General features: G+C 43.1%; 1 protein-coding gene across 1 annotated transcript in view; it reads right to left on the reverse strand.

Annotated features, from left to right (window-relative positions):
* ITGA11 (integrin subunit alpha 11) overlaps nt 1-23,320 on the reverse strand; it is a 276,560-nt gene that overhangs the window by 133,241 nt on the left and 119,999 nt on the right. Inside the window, exons 4-9 of the mRNA XM_069766420.1 lie at nt 19,092-19,183; nt 18,649-18,763; nt 16,968-17,095; nt 16,741-16,889; nt 16,497-16,641; nt 16,157-16,325 (exon numbers count right to left, since the gene is read on the reverse strand). Of these exons, the coding sequence (XP_069622521.1) occupies nt 16,157-16,325; nt 16,497-16,641; nt 16,741-16,889; nt 16,968-17,095; nt 18,649-18,763; nt 19,092-19,183 (798 nt within the window). The remainder of the gene's footprint in view (nt 1-16,156; nt 16,326-16,496; nt 16,642-16,740; nt 16,890-16,967; nt 17,096-18,648; nt 18,764-19,091; nt 19,184-23,320) is intronic.

Consider the following 23,320-nt stretch of genomic DNA (forward strand, 5'->3'; position numbering starts at 1 on the left):
ACAGCAGTGCACAGACGGTGCTTTCTCCTCCAGAACTCCCCACTCCTGCTCCTTACCGTTCGGTGAGTGTATGGGGAAATCTAAAGCCGGCGCAGGGGACCCTTCCAGGCGCATTGTGGACTTCTTTGCAGCCACCCCTCAGCAGCCTCAGAGGCCCAAGATGGCGCCGCTTTCTCCTAGATCCTCCAGAGCTGCACGCCGAGGCTCTCAGTCTTCTGCCTCAAGCACAGCAGCGGCTGATCTCTCAGAGGCTCCAGTTACAGCAACGCTGCTCAGAGACATGCTTGGTGACCTCCGTACCTCCCTGCAGGAGGATATGCGTTCCATGATGGCAGAGCTCAGGGGGGAGGTGGAGGAGCTGGGAGGCCGCACGGATCATCTTGAAAATAAAATGTCTGAACTGGTAGCTTCTCACAATGATTTGTGGGAAGCTCATGATAACCTGCAGCTGCTTGTTACCAAAACTCATGCTAAAACCCTGGATTTGGAAGACAGATCCAGGAGAAATAATGTGAAACTAAGAGGCATTGCTGAATCAATTGGGGCTGATGATCTCAGAGCCTTTCTACAAGACTTTATCATATCTATTCTCCCACTTTATTCCAAAGATGACGTTGTGATCGACCGTATTCATCGGATCCCTAAACCCTCAGGCCTTGACCCTGCGGTACCCAGAGATGTACTAGCTCGCATCCATTTTTTTGTTATGAAGGAGGAATTTCTGCAAGCACTAAGATCGAAGCCGTCGCTACCTGAACAATTTGCTACCATTGCAGTTTTCCCTGATCTGTCTCCAGGAACTCTAACCCTCCGCAGGGCTTTTGCACCATACACCTCAATCCTGAGGGAAAAGGGTATATTATACCGCTAGGGTTTCCCCACCAAACTTTGCATTCGTAAAGACGGTTCATTTACCACGTGCCTATCCCCGTCGCAAGCAGCCAAGACCCTGTCCCAATGGGGTTTTGACCCTCCTGCGCCCACTCCTGCCTCTGCTTCCACCAAACCTGGAGGATCTGGTCCCCGGAGACGCCGTATTACCCCTGACTGGAAGGTCGCCTGAAGTGTCTATTTTAACCATTTCCTGGCTGGAAGAATTTATTTTTTCCTTTTTCCCACTCAGTTCTAGTTCTCTTTTTTTTTTTTTTTCTCTTCTTTTTGCTTGCTGAGTTTTTTGCTGAGGCTGGTTCCTGGCAGGACTCCGCTCAGCATATTGCCCCATTGGTGAACTGTTTTCTATTTTCACCTCGGACTCAGGATTTCCCTGGATGTTCCCTTGTTTAAATGTTTGGATTTTGTATGTTTGTTTTTCCCTTCTCCTCCTTCCCTCCCTCTCCCCCCTCCTTTCCCTCTTCCCCCCCCCCCCCTCGTCGCAGATGGAGTTTGCGAGGTATCCCACGACATGTTTATGCTTTTTTTGTGGGTAATGGGTTTGCGTATCTTCTTCAGCAAATTGTGTAACATATTACAATGAGTGTTTCTTTATATTCTATTAATGTTAACGGCCTCAACTCCCCTGGTAAGAGATCGATTGTCTGGCGTCAGCTCGCTAAATCCATACACGATATTATATGCTTACAGGAGACTCATTTACTAGAACGGGACAATATAAGAATGTATTCGAATCTATACCCCCACCAATTTTTTGCGAATGGGAAGACCAAAAAGGCTGGGGTGGCAATTTTTTTTAGCAAGGCTAACTGTTTCCAGCTAATTAGTTCTACAGCCGACCCCGCGGGCAGATACATTATAATTTTATGTTTAATCAACAATACCCCTTACACCATTGCCTCTGTGTATGGCCCAAATTTTGGTCAGGTTAAATTTCTAAATAATTTATTTCAAATCTTAGGTAATTATCAGCATGGTCATAAATTAGTTGCCGGAGACTTCAACATTCCAGTATCCAAGAATCTGGACTGTTCATCGTCGGCCGTGGCCAGGGGTGATGCGGCCCAGCTGATTAGCTCCTACAATTTACACGAAATCTGGAGATATCTCCATTGTAATGAGGGAGACTACACATTTTGGTCCCCTCGTCATGGTTCTTACAGTAGAATTGATTATATTTTAGTAGATGATGTCGCTCTCCCTCACTGCATGTCTGCAAATATAGGTAACATCACTTGGTCTGATCATGCTCCTGTGTCAGTCTCCCTAGAAGACCCTCTTGCAATCAGACCCCCTTCACACTGGCGCCTTAATGACCACCTTCTCTCTGAGCAAGCGAACTTTACACTAATTGAAAACTCTTTGCAGGAATTCTTTGCCTTTAATGACTCGGCGGATGTGCGTGAGGACTCCCTCTGGTTCGCTCACAAGGCAGTGGCTCGTGGCCTTTTCATTAAGATGGCTGCGACAGCTAAACGCAAGTATAACTTAAATCTTCAATCTGCCTTGGCTGAAGTGGCCCGGCTGGAGTCTTGCCACAAAGCCTGCCCCTCCTCTCAATTATTTTCCAATCTTTCTGATGCACGCCTGCGCCTTCGCCAGCTCCTCCTCCATAGAGCAGAAAATTCGCTTAGGAAATCGAAAGCCAAATTCTACTCCATGGGTGACAGGGCAGGCGCCTTACTAGCTAAACGCGTTAAAAAAAAAAGAAGCCCAAACCAAAATTGCTTATCTTCTGAAGTCAGATGGTTCTCGGATTTACAACCCAATCCATATTGCTGAAGAATTTGCCTCATACTACTCCTCATTATATAACCTAGATTCTGACGTAAATACTCCTCAACCTTCTCAGGACTCAATTAACGCTTTTTTGAATAAAGCGAATCTCCCCACTGTTAATCCGGAGAAGTTGTCGCTCCTTAACGGCCCTATAGAAGCAATTGAAATCTCCCAAATAATCAAAGAGGCCAAAAAACGCTCTGCCCCGGGTCCAGATGGCTTTTCCTTCTCATACTACTCTCATTTTCTCACTATCCTCTCTCCTTTTCTCATTCGTTTATTTAACTACTGGCGCTCTATGGGTACTATTGAGAGAGAGGGTCTGGAGGCTTGTATTTCGACACTTCCTAAACCTGGGAAACCTATGACCTCTCCTGGCAATTTTCGTCCCATCGCCCTTTTAAATTGCGATGTAAAAATATATGCTAAGGTCTGGGCCAATAGGTTACTGTCGGTGCTCCCATCCTTGGTTCATTCGGACCAGGTTGGGTTTGTCCCGGGTAGGCAAACTAGAGATGGTACGAGACGCTTGATCGACCTGCTGGATGTGGTGGAGAGGCGGAGCCTCCCCAGTGTGTTCCTGTCTCTCGACGCGGAAAAGGCGTTCGATCGGGTGCACTGGGGTTATATAGCATCTACATTGCACAAATTTGGTCTTACTGGCCAGATTTTTTCAGCTATTATGGCATTGTATTCCAATCCTTGTGCCTCAGTTCGCTCAGCCGGCTTTAAATCCCGTATATTTTCTATTTCAAATGGGACCCGGCAGGGTTGCCCCCTCTCCCCCATCATCTTTGCTTTAGTCGTGGAGCCCCTGGCGGCTGCGGTGAGGCAATGCCCTGACATTAGGGGGGTAATGGTGGGAAGTCAGGAACACAAAATTGGCCTCTACGCCGACGATGTGGTGTTGTCTTGCTCTACTCCTCTACAGTCACTATCTGCAGTGTCTTCCATTCTTACCCAATTTGCTGAAGCCTCCTATTATAAGCTAAATCTGTCCAAGTCCACAATTTTTCCCCTATTTATCTCTTCCTCTCTCCAACTTCAAATCCAAAATATTTACCCTTTTATATGGTCTCCGCTCGGATTCACTTATCTAGGTATTCAAATTACCCATATTAAAAACATTGTTCGCCTTAACTGTGATTCAACCCTCCACGAAATTAAAAAAGAAATTGACCAGCTTGCCTGCTCTCATCTATCCTGGATGGCTAGGATACAAACGTCTAAGATGTTAATTCTCCCTAAACTTATATATCTTTTTAGATGCCTCCCCTTCGCTATCCCCTCTAAGTACCTCTCTGCTTTTCAAGCAATTATTGACTGTTTTATTTGGAATAACAAGCCACATAGAATAAAACGCTCTCTAATGTCTCTCCCATATGCCAGGGGAGGTCTTGGTGCCCCTAATATCCACCTTTACCACAAAGCTGCTCTCCTAGACCCCCTTAAGATTTGGTGGGAGGGGAACTCCTCCCTCCAGTGGTTCCATATTGAGTCGTGCTTTGCCCCTAGGGGTTCCCTCAAACTTTTGCTGGAGATCTGTTTGCTCCAGCCGCCCAGTCGGAGCTCCCCTCTTAAAACAATTTGCTCCGCCACTAAGGTCTGGACAAGTCTCTGCCCTACTTACCTCCCTTTTATATTTGACTACGTCTCTATTCAATCATTAGAATACGCAATAGATGGTTTGTCTCTCTCTGCCTGGGGGGACTGCGGAATACACCGAGTGAATGATCTCTATAATGAGTCGGGCCTGAGATCATTTGCGGACCTCACTGCTCGCTATAACTTGCCTCCTAGGGCTTTTTTTCAGTATTTCCAAATTCGTAGCCTCCTTAAACATTGTAACTCCTTCGGTGTGGCCGTGTCCCCCCTGGGTATGGAGACCCCAATCCACAGATTTTTCAGACCAAACACGTGGATTGATCATGGCATTTCCATCATTTATAAATCCCTCCTCTCCCATGATTTCTCTGAGAGACTCCCATTTATGTCCACTTGGGAGGGTGCCCTTGCTTTCGAGGCTTCCCCGGAGGATTGGAGCATGGCTATGCTGCATCCTTCCAAATTCTCTTCGTGTCTTGGTCACCTCGAACAAAGCAAAAAAATTCAGCTCCTATGGTACTTCACTCCTGTTAAATTAGCTAAATTTTATCCCTCCTCTTCCCAATTATGCTGGAAAAATTGTGGTGTTTCTGGTTCGCTGGCTCATGTATGGTGGAGTTGCCCTAGTGTGCAAATATTTTGGCGTCAGGTTGAAGCGATTCTTTCAGAGGTGACCCATCTTCCTATCAACCTAACTGGCCCTCTAGCAGTATTGGGTATATCTCTCTTGGACTTCCCATCTTCCCTTCAACCCATTATTTCTAATATTCTTGTGGCGGCCCGACAATGTATTGCAAAGCATTGGAAATCTTCTAATATTCCCTCCAGACCTGAATTGATATCCAAAATTAATCTGCACTTTAGTTATGAGTCGATTACTGTGGACTGTCTTGCAAAAAAGAATAAGGTCCTTACGTGGTGGGACCCTTGGGTCTCCTCACCCTTTATTTCCTCGCCTGACCACCATCCCCCTTCTTCTGCCAGCTGACTCAATTGTTTGATATCATAGCTATGTATGCGCCCATGTATTGTAATTTTTTTTTTTGTTTCATTCTTGATCGTGGATATTTACATTTATGTCTGCCTCTTCCCCTCCCCCTTCCTCCCCCTTTTTCCTTTCCTTGTTGCATTTTAATTGTACTCTGTTTTCTCAATAAAAATTGAATGGTAAAAAAAAAAAAACTAAAAGAGCCACCTTGTTAGAATGCAGCATTACTGCTGCACAAGGTGGCTCTTTTAGTTTATAACGGCTGGAGGGGGGTGACAGTGGCCCTTTAAATACATTCCCCAATGTAAAAAAGAAATCCTTTACTTACCTCCCACACTGGTGCCATTCTAGCAATGTCAGTGCCAGTTCACCAGTCTTTCATGACATTGTTATGCCACATAAGCCCTACAGCCAATCAGCGGCCCTTAACCCCTTAAGCCCCGAGGGTGGTTTGCACGTTTATGACCGGGCCAATTTTTACAATTCTGACCACTGTCCCTTTATGAGGTTATAACTCTGGAACGCTTCAACGGATCTTGGCGATTCTGACATTGTTTTCTCGTGATATATTGTACTTCATGATAGTGGTAAAATTTCTTCTATATAACGTGCGTTTATTTTTTTAAAAAACGGAAATTTGGCGAAAATTTGGAAAATTTTGCAATTTTCCAACTTTGAATTTTTATGCCCTTAAATCACAGAGATATGTCACACAAAATAATTAATAAGTAACATTTCCCACATGTCTACTTTACAACAGCACAATTTTGGAACCAAAATTTTTTTTGTTAGGGAGTTATAAGGGTTAAAAGTTGACAAGCAATTTCTCATTTTTACAACACCAATATTTTTTATGGACCACATCACATTTGAAGTCATTTTGAGGGGTCTATATGATAGAAAATAACCATCTGTGACACCATTCTAAAAACTGCACCCCTCAAGGTGCTCAAAACCACATTCAAGAAGTTTATTAACCCTTCAGGTGTTTTACTGGAATTTTTGGAATGTTTAAATAAAAATGAACATTTAACTTTTTTTCACAAAAAATTTACTTCACCTCCAATTTGTTTTATTTTACCAAGGGTAACAGGAGAAAATGGACCTTAAAAGTTGATGTACAATTTGTCCTGAGTACGCTGATACCCCATATGTGGGGGTAAACTACTGTTTGGGAGCATGGCAGAGCTCGGAAGGGAAGGAGCGCCATTTGACTTTTCAACGCAAAATTGACTGGAATTGAGATGGGACGCCATGTTGCGTTTGGAGAGCCCCTGATGTGCCTAAATATTGAAACCTCCCACAAGTGACACCATTTTGGAAAGTAGACCCCCTAAGGAACTTATCTAGATGTGTGGTGAGCACTTTGACCCACCAAGTGCTTCACAGAAGTTTTTAATTCAGAGCCGTAAAAATAAAAAATCATATTTTTTCACAAAAATGATCTTTCGCCCCCAATTTTTTATTTTCCCAAGGGTAAGAGAAAAAATTGGACCCCAAAAGTTGTTGTGCAATTTGTCCTGAATACGCTAATACCCCATATGTGGGTGTAAACCACTGTTTGGGCGCATGGCAGAGCTCGGAAGGGAAGGAGCGCCATTTGACTTTCCAATGCAAAATTGACTGGAATTAAGATGGGATGCCATGTTGCATTTGGAGAGCCCCTGATGTGCCTAAACATTGAAACCCCCCACAAGTGACACCATTTTGGAAAGTAGACCCCTTAAGGAACTTATCTAGATGTGTGGTGAGCACTTTCACCCAACCAGTGCTTCACAGAAGTTTATAATGCAGAGCGGTAAAAATAAAAAATCATATTTTTTCACAAAAATGACCTTTCGCCCCCAATTTTTTATTTTTCCAAGGGTAAGAGAAGAAATTAGACCACAAAAGTTGTTGTGCAATTTGTTCTGAGTATGCCAATACCCCATATGTGGGGGTAAACCACTGTTTGGGCGCATAGCAGAGCTCGGAAGGGAAGGAGCGCCATTTGACTTTTCAATGCAAAATTGACTGGAATTAAGATGGGACGCCATGTTGCGTTTGGAGAGCCCCTGATGTGCCTAAACATTGAAACCCCCCACAAGTGACACCATATTGGAAAGTAGACCCCTTAAGGAACTTATCTAGATGTGTGGTGAGCACTTTGACCCAACAAGAGCTTCACTGAAGTTTAGAATGCAGAGCCGTAAAAATAAAAAATCATATTTTTCCACAAAAATGATCTTTTCGCCCCCAATTTTTTTCCCAAGGGTAAGAGAAGAAATTGGACCCCAGAAGTAGTTGTCCAATTTGTCCTGAGTACGCTGATAGCCGATATGTGGGGGTAAACGACTTTGGGCGCATGGCAGAACTCGGAAGGGAAGGAGCGCCGTTTGACTTTTCAATGCAAAATTGACTGGAATTGAGATGGGACATCATGTCGTGTTTGGAGAGCCCCTGATGTGCCTAAACATTAAAACCCCTCACAAGTGACACCATTTTGGAAAGTAGACCCCCTAAGGAACTTATCTAGATGTGTTTTGAGAGCTTTGAACCCCCAAGTGTTTCACTACAGTTTATAACGCAGAGCTGTGAAAATAAAAAAATTTTTTTTTTCACAAAAATGATTTTTTAGCCCCCAGTTTTGTACTTTCCCAAGGGTAACAGGATAAATTGGACCCCAAAAGATGTTGTACAATTTGTCCTGAGTACGCTGATACCCCAAATGTGGGGGGAACCACTGTTTGGGCGCATGGCAGAGCTCAGAAGGGAAGGAGCGCCATTTGGAATGCAGACTTACATGGATTGGTCTGCAGGCGTCACGTTGCATTTGCAGAGCCCCTGATGTACCCAAACAGTAGAAACCCCCCACAAGTGAACCCATATTGGAAACTAAATCTCCCAAAGAACTTATCTAGATGTGCTGTGAGAACTTTGAACCCCCAAGTGTTTCACTACAGTTTACAACACAGAGCCGTGAAAATAAAAAATGATTTTTAGCCCCCCAAATTTTTATTTTCCCAAGGTTAACAAGAGAACTTGGACCCCAAAAGATGCTGTCCAATTTGTCCCGAGTATGCTGATACCCCATATGTTGGGGTAAACCCCTATTTGGGTGCACGGTAGAGCTCGGAAGGGAAGGAGCACTGTTTTACTTTTTCAATGCAGAACTGGCTGGAATTGAGATCGGACGCCATGTCGCGTTTGGAGAGCCCCTGATGTGCCTAAACAGTGGAAACCCCCAATTCTAACTGAAACCCTTATGCATACATACCCCTAACCCTAATCCAACCACACCCCTAACCCTGACACACCCCTAACTCTAATCCAAACCCTAATCCCAACCGTAAATGTAATCCAAACCCTAACTTTAGCCCCATCCCTAACCCTAACTTTAGCCCAAACCCTAACCCTAACTTTAGCCCCAACCCTAACTTTAGCCCCAACCCTAACCCTAACTTTAGCCCCAACCCTAACCCTGACTTTAGCTCCAACCCTAGCCCCAACCCTAACCCTAGCCCTAACCCTAGCCCGAACCCTAGCCCTAACCCTAGCCCTAACCCTAACCCTAGCCTTAACCCTAACCCTTACCCTAGCCCTAACGGGAAAATGGAAATAAATACATTTTTTTAAATTTTATTATTTTTCCCTAACTAAGAGGGTGATGAAGGGGGGTTTGATTTACTTTTATAGTGTTTTTTATAGCAGATTTTTATGATTGGTGTTAGGGGTCGAGTTCCCACCTCTGCACAGGGAGAATCTCGGGGAATCTCCGCTGCGGTCTCCCATTCTTCTCCTGCCGCAGTGGAGCCTGCTCAGTGGAGACGTCGGTCCCAGCGTCTTGCTCAGTCCCACTCTGTACAAAGAGTTACTGCTGCTTCTCCGGCTTCTGCCATTGAAGTCAGTGCTGGGCAGCGGCGAGCAGACGCTTCTGGGACTAAGTCCTGCTTTTCTCGTTCTGAGCATGCCCTGAGTAAGATCTCTCAGTGGAGATCGAGGGTCACATGGTCAGATACTGCAGCTAAGTCCATTGGTCCTTTCAGGAAGGTCCTTTAAGTGCTAGGACTAAGTCCTGCTTTGCACACTGAGCATGCCCAGGGCAAGATCTCTCAGTGGAGATTTAGGGTCACATGCTCAGGTATGGCAGTCTCTCATTGGTCCTTCTAGGAAGGTCTTTTACTTGCTGCAGCTATATAAGGCTCGCATGGCCGAATGGCCATGCGCTAGTGTCAATTCATATATGTGCTTTGCGCCAGTGTGGTTATGCATGAGTGTGTTCAGGGACCCAGCTGAAATAAGCCCCTAGAATACCAGCTTCTCCGGTGAGGAGATTGCATGTTGCATAACCACTGACTGCTATCAGCTTGGCAGTAAGCTTGTGCTCCTGTGAGGCTAACAGGGCGCAGTGCTTCCCCTTCACGGCTACTCTGTGGAGTAACAGAGCTAGTCTATACCGCCAAACAGTGCCGCCATTCGCTAGCAGCAGGTTCCTCCTGCACGGTGGACCCCGGGCTGCGAACGCACCATTTATAATCAACATCTCTATTTTCTCGGTGCGTTCCGCTAGCCCTAACAATTGACAGCTGTCACACACTAAAAGACGCTTTTTATAGCAAAAAAGTTTTTGCGTCTCCACATTTTGAGACCTAGAATTTTTCCATATTTTGGTCCACAGAGTCATGTGAGGTCTTGTTTTTTGCGGAACGAGTTGATGGTTTTATTGGTAACATTTTCTGACACGTGACAGTTTTTGATCGCTTTTTATTCCGTTTTTTGTGAGGCTGAATGACCAAAAACCAGCTATTCATGAATTTCTTTTGGGGGAGGCGTTTATACTGTTCCGCATTTGGTAAAAATGGATAAAGCAGTTTTATTCTTCGGGTCAGTACGATTACAGCGATATCTCATTTATATAATTTTTTAATGTTTTGGCGCTTTTATACGATAAAAACTATTTTATAGAAAAAATAATTATTTTGGCATCGCTTTATTCTCAGGACTATAACTTTTTTATTTTTTTGCTGATGATGCTGTATTGTGGCTCATTTATTGCGGGACAAGATGACGTTTTCTGTGGTACCATGGTTATTTATATCTGTCTTTTTGATTGCGTGTTATTCCACTTTTTGTTTGGCGGTATGATAATAAAGCGTTGTTTTTTGCCTCGTTTTTTTTTTCTTACGGTGTTTACTGAAGGGTTTAACTAGTGGGACAGTTTTATAGGTTGGGTCGTTACGGACGCGGCAATACTAAATATGTGTACTTTTATTGCTTGTTTTTTTATTTAGATAAATAAATGTATTTATGGGAATAATAGGTTTTTTTTTTCTTTATTTAGGATTTTTTTTTTTTTTTTTTACACATGTGGAATTTTTTTTTTTACTCTTTTACTTTGTCCCAGGGGGTACATCACAGATCGCTGATCTGACAGTTTGCACAGCACTCTGTCAGATCAGCGATCTTACTTACAGCACTGCAGGCTTACCAAGCGCCTGCTCTGAGCAGGCACTTGGTAAGCTACCTCCCTCCCTGCAGGACCCGGATGCCGCGGCCATTTTGGATCCGGGCCTGCTGCAGGGAGGAGTGGTAAGAGACCCTCGCAGCAACGCGATCACATCGCGTTGCTCCTGGGTTCTCAGGGAAGCACGCAGGCACACTGCGATCATGTTTGGTCATGTTGATCATGTTGCGACCGCGCTCCCCTCCCTGTGAGCGCAGCTGATCGCGCTGGACGTACTATCCCGTCGCTGGGAATTAAGTCCCAGGTCACCTTGACGGGATAGTACATCCAGTGGGATTAAGGAGTTAAATGCTAATGCCAGAGTTTTACAGCGGAATTCAACTAGTTAATATGTGCGGGTGGATTGCGATTCCAATCGCACCTATTGTGGGCACATGTCAGCTGTTCAAAACAGCTGACATGTCTCGGCATTAATGCCGGCTCACCGCCGGGGGTACTGTCATCGGACGTACTATTCCGTCCAATGGCAAAAAGGGGTTAATGACCCTATAATGTTAATGTGCCGGGAGCGGCATAGTGCCGGATGTCAGCTGCGATAGTCAGCTGACACCCGGCCGTGATCGGTCGCGCTCTCCCCGTGAGCGCGGCCGATCACATATGACGTACTATCCCGTCACTGGGAATTAAGTCCCAGGTCACCTTGACGGAATAGTACGTTATATGGAATTAAGGGGTTAAAGGGGTTTACCCCTGAATAAAAGTACATTTTAATCAATATATCTTGGAATAATAATAACTTCCACAGTTGGATGTGTTTAACTAAAATGTTCCCGTGCTGAGATAATCTCATAAATGTGCCCCTGCTGTGTACTGTGTAATGGTTGTTTCTGACCGTACAGGAACATGGTCTGATCATACCACAGCTCCTTGGCAGGGGAGGAAGCTAAAAATATACAGACATTAAAGCATGGACTCATAAATAATTATTTCAAAATAAAATCTTTGTTAGGCTAGTTTCACATTAGCATTTTGAGGAGCTGCGGAGGGCTGCGAACTTCCTCTGTGAAGCCCCGCCCTTGGCAGCACCTCCACCGCTAGCTCCGCCTACTTCTGCATGCGGCCTGCATGCGGCCTGCGTACCTATCTTTAACATTAGGTATGCAGGGCGTGCGGCTGTATGCGGATGCTTCCACATGCATCGTTTTGACGATGTGGTGAAAAAAAGAAATTGCTACCAGCTGCGTCCTACGCTGGTCACCGCATTGTCAAAATGACGCATTCGGAAGCATCTGCATATAGCCGCACGATCTGCGTACCTAATGTTAAAGATAGGTACGCAGGCCGCATGCAGGCCGCATGCAGAAGTAGGCGGAGCTAGCGGTGGAATTGCAGCGGAGGGCGGGGCTTCACGGAGGAAGTCCGCAGCCCTCCACAGCTCCTCAAAATGCTAATGTGAAACCGACCATCTTCCTGTACGGTCAGACATGGTCATTACACAGTACACAGCAGGGGCACATTTATAAGATTGTCTCAGCACAGGAACATTTTTTTTAAACACATAATTATTATCATTCCAAGATCTATTGATTGAAATCAACTTTAAAATTAACTTTGTTCATGGGGAAACCCCTTTAACCCCTTTCTGGCATTGGACGTACTATTCCGTCCATGTGACCTGGAACTTAATTCCCATGGACAGAATAGTGCGGGGGAGTGCGGCTAATCGCGGCCGGTTGTCAGCTGATTCTCACAGCTGACACCCAGCACTAAGTGCCTGGGGCAGTCATGGACCGCTCACGGCACTTTAACCTCTGGAACACTGCGATTAAACATGAGATGTCAGAGGGGCTGACAGCATGATGCAGAGTCCCGATCGCTCCCATGGTAACCCGATGTCGTCATGACATCCTCCAGGTAACCAGAGCTGAGAGACTTCCTGTCATGTGCAGTGATGACCAGGAAGTCTCTCAAGTCAGTGTACAGAAGCTGCAGCGCTGACAGCTTCTATAGCAGGCAGATCTGCAGGCCATATAAGCGATCAGCCTGCACAAAATGAGTGTCCCATAGTGGGACACAGTCTAAAAGTTAGAATGAATTTAATTTTTTTTTAAATAATTGTAAAAATATTTTAAAAAATAATAAAAAAAAAATAATAATAAAAACCTCAACATTTATTATATCACTAAATAAATATTTAAATAAAATCCTAAACAATAAAAGTGCACATATTTAGTATCGCCACTTCCGTAACGACTCGACCTATAAAACTATCCCACTAGTTAACCTCTTTAGTTAACACCATCAAAAAAAGGCAAAAAAACAATGCTTTATCATCATACCGCCGAACAAAAAGTGGAATAACACGTGATCAAAAAGACAGATATAAATAAAAGTGGTACCGCTGGTGTCCTGCACAAAACAAGCTACCATACAGCTCCATCAGCAAAAAAATAACAAAGTTATAGCTCTTAGAATAAAGCGATGCAATCATAATTATTTTTTATTTAAAATAGTTTTTACTGTATAAAAGCGTCAAAACATAAAAAATGACACAAATGAGGTAGCGCTGTCATCATACTGACCCGAAGAATAAAATTGATTTATCAACTTTACCACACGCTGAGCGGTATAAATGCCCCCCCTCCCCCCCCCCCCAAAAAAAAAAAAGAAATTCATGAATTGCTGTTTTTTGTTCATTCTGAATCACAAAAATCGGAATAAAAAGCGATCAAAAACTGTCATATGCCCGAAAATGGTACCAATAAAAATGTCATCTCTTCCCGCAAAAAACAAGACCTCACATGACTCTGGGCCAAAATATGGAAAAATTATAGCTCTCAAAATGTGGTGATGCAAAAACTATTTTTGGCAATAAAAGGCGTCTTTTAGTGTGTGACAACTGCCAAATATAGAAACCTGCCATAAAAACATGCAATAAATAGTAAATCAAACCCCCCTTTATCAACCCCTTAGTTATGGAAAAATAACAAAATTTAAAAAAGTATTTATTTCCATTTTCCTATTAGGGTTAGGGTTAAGGTTGAGGCTAAAGTTAGGGTTAGGGTTTGGATTACGTTTACAGTTGGGATTAGGGTTAGGGTTGGGATTAGGGTTAGGGGTGTGTTCAGGTTAGGGGTGCGTTTAGGGTTATTGTTAGGGTTGGGATTAGGGTTAGGGGTGTGTTGGGGTTAGGGTTGGAGTTAGAATTGGGGGTTTCCACTGTTTAGACACATCAAGATCTCTCCAAACATGACATGGTGTCTCATCTCAATTCCAGCCAATTCTGCGTTGAAAAAGTAAAATGGTGCTCCTTTCCTTCCGAAATCAGCTGTGCGCCAAAACAGTGGTTTACCCCCACGTATGGGGTATCAGCGTAATCAGGACAAATTGGACAACAACCTTTGTGGTCCAATTTCTCCTGTTACCCTTGGTAAACATAGTAACATAGTTAGTAAGGCCGAAAAAAGACATTTGTCCATCCAGTTCAGCCTATATTCCATCATAATAAATCCCCAGATCTATGTCGTTCTACAGAACCTAATAATTGTATGAGTCAGAAGAGAGATTTGTCGGGCTCTGAAAAGTCCAAAATTGTGAGATGTCTTGCAAAGGGATGCAGCAGTCTTGAAATTGCCAAACTTTTGTTACATGATCCCCGAACAATCAAGCGTTTCATGGCAAATAGTCAACAGGGTCGCAAGAAGCGTGTTAGGGGAAAAAAGGGGCAAAATAACTGCCCATGAATTGAGGAAAATCAAGCGTGAAGCTGCCAAGATGCCATTTGCCACCAGTTTTGCCATATTTCAGAGCTGCAACGTTACTGGAGTAACAAAAAGCACAAGGTGTGCGATACTCAGGGACATGACCAAGGTAAGAAAGGCTGAAAAACGACCACCTTTGAACAAGAAAGATAAGATAAAATGTCAAGACTGGGCCAAGAAATATCTGAATACTGACTTTTCACAGGTTTTATGGACTGATGAAATGAGAGTGACTCATGATGGGCCAGAGGCTGGATCAGTAAAGGGCAGAGAGCTCCACTCTGACTCATACGCCAGCAAGGTGGAGGTGGGGTACTGGTATGGGCTGGTATCAAAGATGAACTTGTGAGACCTTTTCGGGTTGAGGATGGAGTGAAGCTCAACTCCCAGACCTACTGCCAGTTTCTGGAAGACAATTTCTTCAAGCAGTGCTACAGGAAGAAAAACATGATTTTCATGCAGGACAATGCTCCATCACATGCCTCCAACTACTCCACAGCGTGGCTGGCCAGTAAAGGTCTCAAAGAAGGAAAAATAACGACATGGCCCCTTTGTTCACCTGATCTGAACCCCATAGAGAACCTGTGGTCCCTCATAAAATGTGAGATCTACAGGGAGGGAAAACAGTCCACCTCTCCGAACAGTGTCTGGGAGGCTGTGGTGGCTACTGCACGTAATGTTGGTCGTAAACAGATCAAGCAACTGACAGAATCTATGGATGGAGGCTGCTGAGTGTCATCGTAAAGAAAGGTGGCTATATTGGTCACTCATTTTTGGGGTTTTTGTTTTTGCATGTCAGAAATGTTTATTTCTAAATTTTGTGAAGTTATATTCGTTTACCTGGTGAAAATAAACAAGTGAGATGGGAATATATTTGTTTTTTATTAAGTTGCCTAATAATTCTGCACAGTAATAGTTACCTGCACAAACAGATATCCTCCTAAGATAGCCAAATCTTAAATAAAAACCCACTCCAACTTCTAAAAATATTAAGCTTTGATATTTATAAGTCTTTTGGGTTGATTGAGAACATAGTTGTTGATCAATAATTAAAATAATCCTCTAAAATACAACTTGTCTAAAAATTCTGCGCACAGTGTATGATGTCCGGCACCAGAGGTCAGTATAGACTGATTTGATTTTACATTAGGGAATATAATATTTAAGGAGGACCAGGCACTAAGTCAGAAGTGACCAGTTTTTCCTCTTATTTTATTCCTGCTGCTTCCCTGACCATTCCGATTTTTGTGTTTCTTCAAGTCACCAATACAGTTGCAGAGATATGTGCCTTTTTCTTTAGTGGCAATTTTTATGTTCTTCATCAAGGGAATATTGCTCACAAGATAATAATTCAGAGAATCCTAATAGCACACCCTCAGATATTCATGTGAGCAAATTAAAAATTAGTACTAGATAAAAATGTAAATATCTCTGAAGCCTGAATACTCAGGGGAGCAGTGGGAATAAAATAAGAGCAAAAGCCAGGTACTTTTGACCAGGTGACAGGTAGAGGACAACCCTTTTAAGGCATCTCATTCAGCCACCCAATTAATAAGCTCTGTGGTAATGAGGGGCAAAAACCCCTAAACAATACTGTGTACAGCTCTACAACTGGGCCTCTGGTATAGATATATGAAATATACATGTATCACACAAAAAAGAGATTTGATTATGTATAATGAAGAATACCTCCTTCTAGACTGAATATTCTTTCACCAAGGGCATCCACAATGTCCTTCAAGGCAGCTTCATCTGTGACATTAAAGAAATGCTTGTCATCAGGATCACTGGCAATGAACTTGATCTCATTAAGAAAAGCTTCAGGATTAATTTTTCTCCTATTATAATATCCCAAAACCTAGAGATTAAAAAAATATATTATATTCTATCCAATATTGGTATTGCAACTCAGTCTCAATCAGGTAAATGGATTGTAGATACAACACCAGACACTATCCTTGCAAAAGAGAGGCGCTGTTTGACATAACCCCTTTGGATAGACTTTTATATAGAATAGAGAAAAACTTACTGCCACTGCGTAACGTGTTATGTTGTCTCTTTCACTTCTTTCTATCACTCTCTTCAGATCTGGGCTGTCGTGAGATTCTCCATCTGTAATGACGATCATAACTTTTTTGGCTCCCCTTCTTCCACCATGTTGGAAGGCTTCAGTACTATGAAAGATCATATGCACCAATACAATTTCATTTCTGGGGCGAGCATCAATCTCTCAGTTTAAAAAAATAAATGTACACAAGTTTGTGTCCCCTCACCAGGCTTTCTCAATGCCCAGCGCTGTTCGTGTCTCTTCCCCTCCTCTTTGCTCAATACGTTTTGCAGCCTCTACCACTGCGTTCACCGACCGATGGTCTTTTAGGTAAAATTCATGAACGACCTTTTCCCCATACTGAAGCACACCAACCTGTCACAAACACAGGGAGTGTTAGGCTAAACGTGGCTTTGATGCACAGAAGTCTTTACTTTATTGTCATTTATATACCTGTATTTGCCCAGGAGCAATGTAGAATTTCTGTAGGATGCTGATCAGGAAGCCTTGCACTTCTTCCCATGGGTAGATGCTGTTGGATCCGTCCAGAACAATGACAATATCCATGAAGGTTGGACATTCTGAAGAAGAACCATAACAAAAAGTTTTAGACCTGCATGGCATCTAGACTAGTGATGAACGAGTGTACTCGTTGCTCAGGTAATCTCCGAGTATTTGTAAGTGTTCGGAGATTTATTTTTCGTCACCCCAGCTGAATGATTTATGGCTGCTAGACAGGCTGAACACACGTGGGGATTCCCTAGCAACCAGGCAACCTCCACATGTACTCAGCCTGGCTAGTAGCTGTAAGTCATTGAGCTGAAGTGAGAAAAACCAAATCTCCAAACACTTACAAATACTCGGAGATCACCCAAGCGTATTCGGGAAAACCCGAGCAACGAGTATACTCGCTCATCTCTAATCTAGACCAGTGTATGAAAAAAAAAAGTTTCATACAATAAATATTAAACATTTTCCCATCTTTTAAAGTTATAGACCTCACAGATTCTGAGAATAAATGGGCACAAACTCCCTGCACACACAGGTGACAAAGAGCTGTGCAGTGAGACTTTAAATATTCTAAAGGTTTTTGTCCTGATGAAGAGGTCGTGTGTTGCCTCGAAATGCGTGGACACTGTAAACCTGTACATTAAACTTCCTCAAGTTTTATTCCATATCGAGTCTTCATCAGCAGCACATTGATTGACGCCTCCATCCCGATCCATATCGCTCTTGATTTCTCTGTGACCGGTGCCTTGCAGCAGCTGATATTACGTGCCTATCAGACGTTGCTTACCTGGTGAGTGGATTCCCTTTTCCTACACTCCGTTATCCTCAGATAAGACCCTATTATGCTCTTTTGTTTCCCAGTTTTCTCATCTTCAGCTTTGATACGTTGATACAGACATGTGACTGCTGCAACCAATCACTGGCTGCAGCGGTGACCTCATTGGTGTTGACAGGTTACCATTAAAGTCAGTTTTCTCATGTCATGGCTGGAATAGGAAGCATAGAGTCTGATGGAAGACTGAGGGAAAGGATTCTTGGGGGATCAGTAAGGTAAGCAATTATTACATTCAGCTTTTTAAGCAACTTTTCTGTCTTAAAATTAGGTTAGTGGGCACCCCCGTTTAAAGTGAATCTGTCAATATGCCAGACTAATCTAAAAGCAGTATAATGTTGATAGACAGAGACCTTGATAACAGTGATGTTTCACTTGCTTGGCTGCTTGATGTAATTTTGATGACATCACTATTTTACAGGCCGGGTTCTTCACTAGTGAATTAGTAAACCTGCTGCCATGTAGTCTAATGCTGCCCCCACCAATGATTGGCAGTTTTCTGCCTATGCACAGTGTACACAGAAACCTATTAGTGGTGTAGGCAGTGTTTTTTGGAGCTCAGCATTTAGAAAACTGCTAGATCTACAGTAAGGAAGATCGAGACTTTATCTAACCTATAGAAACCAGTAAGTGATACATCACTGGAATAGCCGTCTTTGCTCCTACATTATGCTGCTCCCAGATGGGGTAGCAAAAACTTGGTGACAGGTTCCCTTTAAGTAAACCTAATGAGTAGATGCCACAACTTTTACTTGTTATCTGAACCAACAAATTGATTGAGTTTGAACTTACTTTGAACAGCAGGAGCCACAATCCTGGAGAAACGGAAATTGGCACCGACCCTATAACACATCCCGGTGGTATAATAGGAACTTCCACATTCATGGGACCAGAGTGGGCTGCAAGCCTGCAACATAAAATAGATCAAAACTTTGACTGTCCATGCAAAGAATATTGTGCATAAATATTTAGAAAATGATAATGTTTTAATAATGCAAAGCTGAATTATAAAAGGGAATATTTCCCACAAAAGCTTCTGAATGCACCACTAAGGCAAGAGAGGCTACAACCAGCATGGCATATTGGTCACATGCAAGGGTCATCTACGGGTACAGCATCGATACATCATACCATAGTAGAGAGGCTGATATGGCATACAGTAATGAATTATATAAGTCTGGCATACAGCTAAAAGCATTAGTACTGAGCAGACACAAATTATAACATGACATTACCGCAAAGCTATTATCTTTAGGATTTGTGACTAGGCTCATTCCCAAGCGCATGTTGTCCTTTCTCTCCGAGACGTTGAACAGCGTCACCCTGCCTGAGAGACCTCCAGTTACCAGAGACACAGACTTCTGAGACCTCCACAGAGACCTGAGAAACCTCTGAGTTACCACAGAGACCTTAGAGACAACCAAACCACCACACAGACCTCATTCTTAAGGTATGAATCCGAGAAATACAGCATCATGTGTTTTTATTTGTTGCGTTGCTAGTGAAAGAATTATATTTCAAGGAATGTGGGAAGAACGAAAATTTGTCACATTCTGCCTGTCAGCGCTGGCTGCCATTGAAAATATATTTTTTTTATTTGATTCAGACATTTAAAAAAAAAAATAAAACGAATGTGAAACTTAATAAATAGTCATCATTGAATATTTTGTGCCTAAAAAAGACTACAAACAAACTGGGTAATCTGATCTTGCAGTTATACTCCATTCCATTTGTTTTTTTTTTAAGTTCTGCTAACATACATTTAAATACTTCAAAACGTATGAATACCAAACCTTGGGACATACAGCGGCATGTAAAAGTTCAGGCACCCCTGGTCAAAATTACTGTTATTGAGAACAGTTAAGAAGTTAAAGTTTAAATGATTTCTAAAAGGCCTAACATTAAAGATGACACATTTCCTTTCTATTTTAGGCAAAAAATAATAATTTTGATCTTTTACTTTTTTTAACCCCTTTCTGCCATTAGACGTACTATTCCGTCCATGTGGGGTGGGCTTTACTTCCCAAGGACGGAATAGTACGTCATAGCCAATCGGCCGTGCTCACGGGGGGAGTGCGGCCGATCGCGGCCGGGTGTCAGCTGCTTATCGCAGCTGACATCCGGCACTATGTGCCAGGAGCGGTCACTGACCGCCCCCGACACATTAACCCCCGGCACACCGCGATCAAACATGATCGCGATGTGCCGGCGGTGCAGGGAAGCATCGCGCAGGGAGGGGGCTCCCTGCGGGCTTCCCTGAGCCCCCCGCAGCAACGCGATGTGATCGCGTTGCTCCGGGGGTCTCCCACCTCCCTCCCTGCATCAAGTCCCGGATCCAATATGGCCGCGGATCCGGGTCCTGCAGGGAGGGAGGTGGCTTACCAAGTGCCTGCTCAGAGCAGGCACTTGGTAACGCTGCACTGCTCTCAGACAGATCGGTGATCTGTCAGAGTGCTGTGCAAACTGGCAGATCACCGATCTGTATTGTCCCCCCCTGGGACAAAGTAAAAAAGTTAAAAAAAAATTTTTTACAAGTGTGTAAAAAAAAAAAAAAAAATCATAAATAATGAAAAAAAAAAAATATTATTCCCATAAATACATTTCTTTATCTAAATAAAAAAAAAAACCAATAAAAGTACACATATTTAGTATCGCCGCGTCCGTAACGACCCGACCTATAAAACTGGCCCACTAGTTAACCCCTTCAGTAAACACCGTAAGAAAAAAAAAAAAAAAAACGAGGCAAAAAACGCTTTATTATCATACCGCCGAACAAAAAGTGGAATAACACGCGATCAAAAAGACAGATATAAATAACCAGGGTACCGCTGAAAGCGTCATCTTGTCCCGCAAAAAATGAGCTGCCATACAGCAACATCAGCAAAAAAATAAAAAGTTATAGTCCTCAGAATAAAGCGATGCAAAAATAATTATTTTTTCTATAAAATAGTTTTTATCGTATAAAAGCGCCAAAACATAAAAAAATGATATAAATGAGGTGTCGCTGTAATCGTACTGACCCGAAGAATAAAACGGCTTTATCAATTTTACCAAACGCGGAACGGTATAAACGCCTCCCCCAAAAGAAATTCATGAATAGCTGGTTTTTGGTAATTCTGCCTCACAAAAATCGGAATAAAAGGCGATCAAAAAATGTCACGTGCCCGAAAGTGTTACCAATAAAAACGTCAACTCGTCCCACAAAAAACAAGACCTCACATGACTCTGTGGACTCAAATATGGAAAAATTATAGCTCTCAAAATGTGGTAACGCAAAAAATATTTTTTGCAATAGAAAGCGTCTTTCAGTGAGTGACGGCTGCCAATCATAAAAATCCGCTAAAAAACCTGCTATAAAATGTGCGCACAGGAGCCGTTCTGTCCAGCGTGTCCACATGGACATTCCTTTTCTGAATCCTGCTCATACAGGTATTGTACAGGGTGGAGCGCGGTAATTTGCTGATTTGGGAATTAAATAAAAAAATTATGATCATTAGAAAAATTTATTTTATATTTTAATTATACTGAACAGTAATGGAATTTTTAAATTACATGGTTTTAAATAGTGTATCTGGCAAATGTCGACCTTCGCTATCCACACACTGCTGCATACATTTTCTGAAGTTTTCATGAACTCTAACAAGCATGTCCACTGGTATTCTGCCAATTTCAGCTTCAATATTGTTCCTTAGGTCTTCCAAGGTGTTGGGACGGTCGTGTCAAATAGTCCCATGCTGACAAATGTTGGACCACGCACATTTTATACGGGTGAAAATTCAGTTCATCATGAAGAATCCGGTGGAGAGAACGTCTTGAAATGCCAAGAGCAAATGATTGCTTCCGAGCAGAGCGTTTCGGAGATTGCAGTACTGCTGCTCTAACTCTCTCGATGTTTTGTGGTGTTGTAATCCTTCTCTCAGGTCCCCTTCGTACACATGACACATTCCCTGCTGTTCTGAATGCATTCACCCAATTTACAATTGATTGCCGTCCAGGAACACGTCCGCGTGGAGGAACAGCGAATTGTAAACGAAAAGCACGCTGCACTGCAATGATCGAGTGGGCATTTGAAAAATACGCTTCAACACAAAATGACCTCTCCTCACGTGTCCACTGCATGATGGCAACTGAAAGGCAGAGGAATACAAATCTCCCATCAGCCACTGTAAGCCACACCCACTCTCCCCTCTCTTCGACCAACAGTGCCGCCACAGCATGCAGTGCAAAAAAGCAAATTACCGCGCTCCACCCTGTACATATGACCAGGTTTTAAATACATCAGATAGGGATTACATACATTAGTTAGGACTGCTCTGATATGGGTATACCTTGACGTTTGGTAGAGCGGCTTAATATACATTTTTTGCAAAAAACGTATCAACCAAATACCCTGTTTTTTCCATCTTTTTACTAGCACTTGCTGTCCACTGTGATTTTTTTGCAACAGTGTGTTTTTGGTTTTACTGTGCTTTTTTGTGTTTTCAAGTCTCGTGGTGGTGTGAACATGTCTCTACGGGCTTGTTCACTGTGCGCACAGCTCATGTGTTCTGGTTTCATAAAAAACCTGCTATAAAAGTAAATCAAACCCCCCTTCATTACCCCCTTAGTTGGGGAAAAGTAAAAAAAATTTAAAAAATGTATTTATTTCCATTTTCCCATTAGGGTTAGGGCTAGGGCTAGGGTTAGGGCTAGGGCTAGGGTTAGGGCTAGGGTTAAGGCTAGGGTTAGGGCTGAGGTTAGGGCTAGGGTTAGGGTTAGGGCTAGGGTTAGGGCTAGGGTTAGGGCTAGGGTTAGGGTTAGGGCTAGAGTTAGGGTTAGGGCTAGGGTTAGGGCTAGGGTTAGGGCTAGGGTTAGGGCTAGGGCTAGGGTTAGGGCTAGGGTTATGGTTAGGGCTAGGGTTAAGGCTACAGTTAGGGTTAAGGCTACAGTTAGGGTTAAGGCTACAGTTAGGGTTAAGGCTACAGTTAGGGTTAGGGTTTGGATTACATTTGCGGATGGGAATAGGGTTGGGATTAGGGTTAGGGGTGTGTCAGGGTTAGAGGTGTGGTTAGGGTTACCATTGGAATTAGAGTTAGGGGTGTGTTTGGATTAGGGTTTCAGTTATAATTGGGGGGTTTCCACTGTTTAGACACATCAGGGGCTCTCCAAACGCAACATGGCGTCCGATCTCAATTCCAGCCAATTCTGCGTTGAAAAAGTAAAACAGTGCTCCTTCCCTTCCGAGCTCTCCCGTGTGCCCAAACAGGAGTTTACCCCAATATATGGGGTATCAGCGTACTCAGGACAAATAGGACAACAACTTTTAGGATCCAAGTTCTCCTGTTACCCTTGGGAAAATACAAAACTGGGGGCTAAAAGATAAGTTTTGTGGGAAAAAAAAGATTTTTTTAATTTTCACAGCTCTGCGTAATAAACTGTAGTGAAATACGTGTGGGCTCAAAGTTCTCACAACACATCTAGATAA

The sequence above is a fragment of the Ranitomeya imitator genome, chromosome 4 (assembly GCF_032444005.1).
Source record: "Ranitomeya imitator isolate aRanImi1 chromosome 4, aRanImi1.pri, whole genome shotgun sequence".
Lineage (NCBI taxonomy): Eukaryota > Metazoa > Chordata > Amphibia > Anura > Dendrobatidae > Ranitomeya > Ranitomeya imitator.